Source organism: Petromyzon marinus, unplaced genomic scaffold (genome assembly GCF_048934315.1).
Source record: "Petromyzon marinus isolate PM22_M1 ecotype Great Lakes invasive population unplaced genomic scaffold, UKy_Petmar_22M1.pri1.0 PM_G_Scaffold_11, whole genome shotgun sequence".
Taxonomy (NCBI): Eukaryota; Metazoa; Chordata; class Hyperoartia; order Petromyzontiformes; family Petromyzontidae; genus Petromyzon; species Petromyzon marinus.
The window spans coordinates 2,255,632-2,263,234 of record NW_027422662.1 but is presented as its reverse complement, the minus strand read 5'-3'; the positions used below and the strand labels follow the sequence as shown (position 1 = coordinate 2,263,234).

The window sequence follows — 7,603 nt, the reverse complement described above, 5'->3', positions numbered from 1 at the left end:
GGAGGGGGTGGTGGTGGTCGTGCTGTTGGTGGTGGTGCTGGTGATGGTGGTGCTGGTGGTGGTAGTGCTGGTGGTGGTGCTGGTGGTAGTGCTGGTGGTGGTGGTAGTGCTGGTGGTGCTGGTGGTTGTGGTAGTGCTGGTGGTAGTGCTGGTGGTAGTGCTGGTGGTGGTAGTGCTGGTGGTGTTGCTGCTGGTGGTGGTGGTGCTGGTGGTGGTGGTGGTAGTGCTGGTGGTGCTGGTGGTGCTGGCGGTGCTGGTGGTGGTGGTGGCAGTGCTCGTGGTGCTGGTGGTAGTGCTGGTGGTGGTGGCGTTGCTGGTGGTGGTGCTGGTAGTGCTGGTGGTGGACCTGAGTCACCCGAGTTTTTAATACGACCGCTCGTACGCGCACGTACGCAGGCATGTGTGTGTTTGTGTGTGTGTTTGTGTGTGTGTGTTTGCTGGCGTGTGTTTATCTTGGGACAATAAACCACTCAGAGAGGCCCCTCCCGCTCCGTGTTTGTCTTTACTCGGCTGCCCGCCTGTCTCTTGTGTAGCCGCTCAGGAATTTGCCGTGAGATGGATCTGTCGGCGGGCGTCATCATCTCTCCGTCGGCTCGAAGGGGGGGGGGGGGGTGCCCTGTGGGGGGGTGGTGGTGGTGCCCTGTGGGGTGGTGGTGCCCTTTCCTTCGTCTGCAGGGGGGGGGGGGGTTAGCGACGACAAACAAACCGCTTCGGTCAAAATTCAGGTCACGATTTCAATGAGAAGAATGCAGCCGTGTGCGGCGCGTTGCACGGGACGCTGGCTGGCTGGCTCCGGTCGGTGTAAATGCTGGCTGGCCCCCCGGTGTAAATGCTGGCGGTGAGTGAGTGGTGAGCAGTGAGTGAGTGGTAAGTGGTCAGTGAGTGGTGAGTGAACAGTGAGTGAGTGGTGAGTGAATGGTGAGCAGTGAGTGAGCGGTGAGTGGTGAGTGAGCTGTGAGTGGTGAGTGAGCTGTGAGTGGTGAGTGAGCGGTGAGTGGTGGGTGAGTGGTGAGTGAGCAGTGAGTGAGCGTGAGTGAGTGGGGAGTGAGTGGGGAGTGAGCGGAGAGTGAGTGGTGAGCGATGTGTAAACTCCTTTGTCGGGGTGCCTCTCTTCTCTCACCCAGCGTTCATTGGAGCTCTGTCATCCCGACAGTTTTGTTCCTTCACCTTAATCCCTCTCACACAGCTTATAGGTCGTAGTTTGAGCTTGGCTCTGTTTCACTCCAGCGCAGTCTTCGAGACAGTCTGTTCCCTTCACCTGATGAAGGCCACTTGTGTTGTGGCCGAAACGTCGTGATTTTTGTTGTTTTATTTTTTACCTACGTGACTTTACCGAATAGAACCAAAGAGTAGTGGTGAGTGAATTGTGAGTGAGTGGTAAGTGAGCGGTGAGTAGCACGGGGATGTCCTCATTCAGCAGCGGACTGAACAGCAAACAACTAGGTACACTGAAGGCGATGTTGTGCGTTGCCGAGCCTATTAAGTGTGGCAGCAGCCAAAAGAGGGACACCCCCCCCCCCCCCCCCCGGGATGAGATGGAGCGACGAAATCGACTTCCGGATGGATTGTTACCATCGCAGGGCCGTAAGGTGGCGATGGGTTGGGGAGGCCTTCATCCAGCAGTGGATTGACCGTGGCCGGCGATTACGATAAACAAGACACACAATCTAAAAAAAACGCACACGTAAACTGAACGCCTTTCTTGGCCTCAATTCCACTTCAGCTACGATCGAATCAGCCCTGGCAGAGTAAAACATAAAACACGTGTCGGGCAAATAAACAAGACACTCTTTAATTGTTGTATTGAGAGAGACGGCGCGGGAACTGAAAGCACCAATAAGGTCTGAAGATTGTCGAGCATCATGCATGGTGATGGTAGCATCGTGCGTAGTGATGGTAGCATCGTGCGTAGTGATGGTAGCATCGTGCGTAACGATGGAAGCATCATGCGCAGTGATGGTAGCATCATGCGTATTGATGGTAGCGTCGTGCGTAGTGATGGTAGCATCGTGCGTAGTGATGGTAGCGTCGTGCGTAGTGATGGTAGCGTCATGCACAGTGATGGTAGCATCGTGTGTAGTGATGGTAGCGTCGTGCGTAGTGATGGTAGCGTCGTGCGTAGTGATGGTAGCGTCGTGCGTAGTGATGCTAGCATCGTGCGTAGTGATGGTAGCGTCGTGCGTAGTGATGGTAGCGTCATGCGTAGTGATGGTAGCATCGTGCGTAGTGATGGTAGCATCGTGCGTAGTGATGGTAGCATCGTGCGTAATGATGGTAGCATCGTGCGTAATGATGGAAGCATCATGCGCAGTGATGGTAGCATCATGCGTATTGATGGTAGCGTCGTGCGTAGTGATGGTAGCATCGTGCGTAGTGATGGTAGCGTCGTGTGTAGTGATGGTAGCGTCGTGCGTAGTGATGGTAGCATTGTGCGTAGTGATGGTAGCGTCGTGCGTAGTGATGGTAGCGTCGTGCGTAGTGATGGTAGCGTCGTGCGTAGTGATGCTAGCATCGTGCGTAGTGATGGTAGCGTCGTGCGTAGTGATGGTAGCGTCATGCGTAGTGATGGTAGCATCACTACACATGCACAAGCACAGTGTCACCCGAATGCCTCTTGTTTCCCACTCGCAGGAACTGAGCCGTGCCCAGGGCTGAACAAGCCGTGGCCGCGTTGTTTTTTTTTCCTCACCGCAGAACTCTCAAGAGCTGTGCCGCCGCCGGCAAATTGCAGCGACCGCCTTGGGCTGCACGCCGGTGACGGCGGTGCGTTGCCACGATGGCGCCTGTGTCCCGCTGTGTCACCCAAGTAGAACTGCCACCATTGATTTACCTTAGGAAAATATCAAAGATCTATCCTGAACCAAGTAATTATTGCATGGTAAGGGTACACTCAAATATAATCCAGGACAGGGCAATGGGTAAAGGTTACCCAGAGTTCCATTTTAAACAGGGGGGAGGGGGGGTGGTGGGTTCTGTTTTCAATAATCTAAGTTGAGAAAAACTCCTGACAGGAATCCACAACCCCCCCCCCCCCCACCGGCCCGGCCACCTCACAACTCCAAAGTTTGGTTTGTAGTGGCACACACGTTGCAAGGCGACTTTATGGGGTAGCCCACTGCCGATTAACCAGACACCAGATACCAGACTTGTCGTTTCTAAACGCGGCTTTAAACTTAGACTGCCGCGCACCATAGGGCCCATCCAAGCTGCCTATCGTGTTCACCTGGCCACGCACAGGGAGGAGGATCCTGATGGGTTGGGAGCCGTCTCCTCGGTGTACCTTCTAGGCCCGCACTAATAATAGGGTACTATCGGTGTAACCACACAATCCTGATATTACATCATACGAGCAGAAAAAAAGTTAAACCTTTTGTGTTGCAAGTTGAGGCTTTGCTACCCTGCAAATTTCACACAAGGCGCTGCAGCGGCTGTTGCTGCCCGCTGCCAAATTCAACTCCCGCTTGCTCGAGTTGCGTGAAGACCAAAACAACGAGAACAGATTGCTCTGTTTATGGCCAAAACGCTGCCGTGATGGCAAGCGTCATTCAATTCCTAGCCGTGTTCGAGGTAGCAACTATATAACGCACGCGTTAACACGTTTCTAATCTTTCACCTTGTCCTGAAATTGTATTTAAATAAAATAATAATACAAATTATAAGTGCTTCCGAAATGCTCAATTTTACCAACACTTACAATGCTGCCTCATCGAGCCAGACTAACGTGAATTTAACGACTCTATTAAAGTAAAATAATTGCTGTCCAACAAGAGCAACGTGCGTCAATTTCCATTCGGCCGTCGGGTTTTTCTCGCTGGGAAGACGCAAAAACCTCGCTCGCACAGAGGTTCAAAATATTAACAAAGCATTGACAGGCCCCACGGAATGCAATCAACGATTTGGCACCACGCACCCCAGCGGCAATCGCTCCCATGCGGCAGGTTTAACGAAATGGAAACTAACGAACAGCGAAGATTGGCACGTGAAAAAAAAAGCGCATTTGCAGCTGCATCTTTGCAAAAATTCTACCGCCACGGAAGCGTTGAGCACCACAATTTAACTTTGCAGGGGTGGGGGGGGGCGTGCCGCGTCTGTTCAGAGTCTCGATGTTTTTCCCGCGGTCGCGGTAGCGGTGCTCCGTTTAGCTCGGCCGGAGGCGACGACGCCGTGGGGCACGCCGTGCGCGAGAGCCGGACACGATCGGGGCCTCGTCCCGCTTGGAAGGTTCAGCGGAAACCGCCGAGGATCTTGCGAACGCCCAACGCGGCCAGACCCGCCATGGCCCCGAACCCCGCGACGGCCACCAGCGTGTTTCTGAGCGTGCTGCCGGGCGTCTCCCGCTCATACTCCCGCACAAACCCGTCCTGCGTCCGGGGGAACACGAGCGCAATCCGCCGTCAGTACGGTCGTGCGTGCGCACGCGCGCGCGGTGTCGGTCCCGAAAACGGCAGTGGCACGGCTGGCGATTGTACAGGCGGTGCAACTGGGCGCTCGAGAGGCAGATGGGGCCCAGCTGCCGAGTTCGAAAAGAGGAGAGCGGGACATTTGCTCTGCAACGGCGTTTTCACAAACTTAATATGCAGGTCTTGGATTGACGAATTTGGGTTTTTTTTACACATTTGACCGATTTAAACAAATGCTTCTCCTAAAACATGGACCCGCTGAAAACCCCACAGGCAATGGCGAGAAACACATACAGATGGTATGAACGACAGGGCGATTTCTGCCGTCCGAGAGAGGGGATTAGGCGTCTCTCACGATTTAACAAACACACAAGCCGCTCCACTGCCAGTCGCTCACTACTCTACACAGAAGCCCCAAGCTGTCTAAGCTGACGACATGTCGCAGCAACTTGGCAAAACTCAAATAAAAAAACTAATTAAATTTCTCTTCAGTCTCGCCTGGTAACAAAAAACAACAACCCCCACCCCCAATTCTCAATAATCCTCATGCCGTCTGAACCCATCACCAACGTCATAATCACCACCAAAATCACAGTTCCCACCATCTCCACTCACCACCACGAATCAATCACAACCAGGTCGCACATCTCCACTCACCACCAATAATCAATCACAACCAGGTCGCACATCTCCACTCACCACCACCACCACTAATCAATCACAACCACGTCACACATCTCCACTCACCACCACTAATCAATGACAACCACGTCACACATCTCCACTCACCACCACCACTAATCAATAACAACCACCAGGTCACACATCTCCACTCACCACCACCACTAATCAATGACAACCACGTCACACATCTCCATTCACCACCACCACCACTAATCAATGACAACCACATCACACATCTCCACTCACCACCACCATCACCACCACTAATCAATCACAACCACATCACACACCTCCACTCACCACCACCACCACCACTAATCAATGACAACCACGTCACACATCTCCACTCACCACCACCACCACTAATCAATGACAACCACGTCACACATCTCCACTCACCACCACCACTAATCAATGACAACCACGTCACACATCTCCACTCACCACCACCACCACTAATCAATGACAACCACATCACACATCTCCACTCACCACCACCACTAATCAATGACAACCACCAGGTCACACATCTCCACTCACCACCACCACTAATCAATGACCACCACCACCAGCAGCAGGTGGCACGTGTCCACAGCAGGTGGTGTCACGTGTCCACAGCAGGTGGTGTCACGTGTCCACAGCGCGTGTCTCACCCAGCCTCCCTGGCGCACGAACCAGGCCCTCCTGCTACTCCGCGAGGCCACCAGGAAAGCGGCCACCTCGTGGGCCACGGAGGCCCTCGCCTCGGCGTCTCTCCCCGCCCTCGGCTCCCCGCCGCCGGCGGCTTCCTTGAGCCTCTTGAGGAGCAGCGCGCAGAACACCGCCAGCGCCACCACGCGGCCCCAGCTCACGTGCCCGTCGGAGAACATCTCCCGGGCCACGGCGAGCGCCGAGCCACGCAGATCCTCGGCCTCCTCCGCCACCACCACCAGGCGGCTCACCATGGCCGAGAAGGCGGCGCGGTGCTGCTCCAGGAGAGAATCCCCGACGCTCTCCAGGAGCTGTGAAGCGGCACAAAGTTGCTGCTGCTGCGGTTGTTGTTGTTGCTGTTGTTGTTGCTGTTGTTGTTGCTCCGTCTGTGCCAGGTGAGCGGCGTAGCCGGAGATTAAATTTGCGGTCTGGACGGTGAGCTCGTCGTCATCGTCATCGTTGTTGTCATCGTCATCATCGTTGTTGTCGTCATCGTTGTTGTTGTCGTCATCGTTGTTGTCGTCATCGTTGTTGTTGTCGTCATCATCGCAGCGCCTCGCCACTCCGCCACTCCGCGCTGCCTCCATGGCCGCCGTCGGGAACGCGAGACGGAGTCGACGGAGGTCGGAGTCGCCTAATGGAATCGCGACGGTCGATTCAGCGACGGTCGAAAATCGCCGCGTTGCTGGGCGTAGAATCTCTTCGGCGATTGGTCGATTTCTCATCAAGCAGGCAGGATTCGACGGGAAGAGAAATCGCGCCGACTTTAGATGTCGAGGAATCGATGCGGCGATTGGCTTGCGACGGCAAGCGTCAGCTCAGCGAGTTTCAGAGTCACAGCAGACCCAGCAGCATCAGTGAGTGTGTTAATCTGCCTGTTTGTGTCTGTGTGTGTCTCTGTGTATGTGTGTGTGTACAGAGTCACAGCAGACCCAGCTATACCAGCAGCATCAGTGAGTGTGTTAATCTGCCTGTTTGTGTCTGTGTGTGTCTCTGTGTATGTGTGTACAGAGTCACAGCAGACCCAGCTATACCAGCAGCATCAGTGAGTGTGTTAATCTGTCTGTTTGTGTCTGTCTGTGTCTCTGTGTATGTATGTGTGTACAGAGTCACAGCAGACCCAGCTATACCAGCAGCATCAGTGAGTGTGTTAATCTGCCTGTTTGTGTCTGCGTGTGTCTCTGTGTATGTGTGTGTGTGTACAGAGTCACAGCAGACCCAGCAGACCCAGCAGCATCAGTGAGTGTGTTAATCTGCCTGTTTGTGTCTGTGTGTGTCTCTGTGTATGTGTGTGTGTACAGAGTCACAGCAGACCCAGCTATACCAGCAGCATCAGTGAGTGTGTTAATCTGTCTGTTTGTGTCTGTCTGTGTCTCTGTGTATGTATGTGTGTACAGAGTCACAGCAGACCCAGCTATACCAGCAGCATCAGTGAGTGTGTTAATCTGCCTGTTTGTGTCTGCGTGTGTCTCTGTGTATGTGTGTGTGTGTACAGAGTCACAGCAGACCCAGCAATACCAGCAGCATCAGTGAGTGTGTTAATCTGCCTGTTTGTGTCTGTGTGTGTCTCTGTGTATGTGTGTGTACAGAGTCACAGCAGACCCAGCTATACCAGCAGCATCAGTGAGTGTGTTAATCTGTCTGTTTGTGTCTGTCTGTGTCTCTGTGTATGTGTGTGTGTACAGAGTCACAGCAGACCCAGCTATACCAGCAGCATCAGTGAGTGTGTTAATCTGCCTGTTTGTGTCTGCGTGTGTCTCTGTGTATGTGTGTGTGTACAGAGTCACAGCAGACCCAGCAATACCAGCAGCATCAGTGAGTGTGTTAAT

The 7,603-nt window shown here is 53.8% G+C and overlaps 1 protein-coding gene across 1 annotated transcript; it reads right to left on the bottom strand.

Annotated features, from left to right (window-relative positions):
- Positions 1–1,767: 1,767 nt before the first annotated feature.
- Positions 1,768–6,405, bottom strand: LOC142908926 (induced myeloid leukemia cell differentiation protein Mcl-1 homolog). Its single transcript, XM_076059595.1, has 2 exons — positions 5,738–6,405; positions 1,768–4,361 (listed from the first exon to the last, which is right to left on the bottom strand). The coding sequence occupies exons 1-2, from the start codon at positions 6,359–6,361 to the stop codon at positions 4,224–4,226; spliced, it is 762 nt and encodes a 253-aa protein (XP_075915710.1). The 5' UTR covers positions 6,362–6,405; the 3' UTR covers positions 1,768–4,223.
- Positions 6,406–7,603: the final 1,198 nt, after the last annotated feature.

Coding starts and splice junctions, on each gene's coding strand:
- LOC142908926 (XM_076059595.1), bottom strand. CDS start 6,361: ATGGAGGCAGCGCGGAGTGGCGGAGTGGCGAGGCGCTGCGATGATGAC. Junction 4,362..5,737: donor TCGTGCGCCAGGGAGGCTGG/GTGAGACACGCG, acceptor CCCCGGACGCAG/GACGGGTTTGTGCGGGAGTA.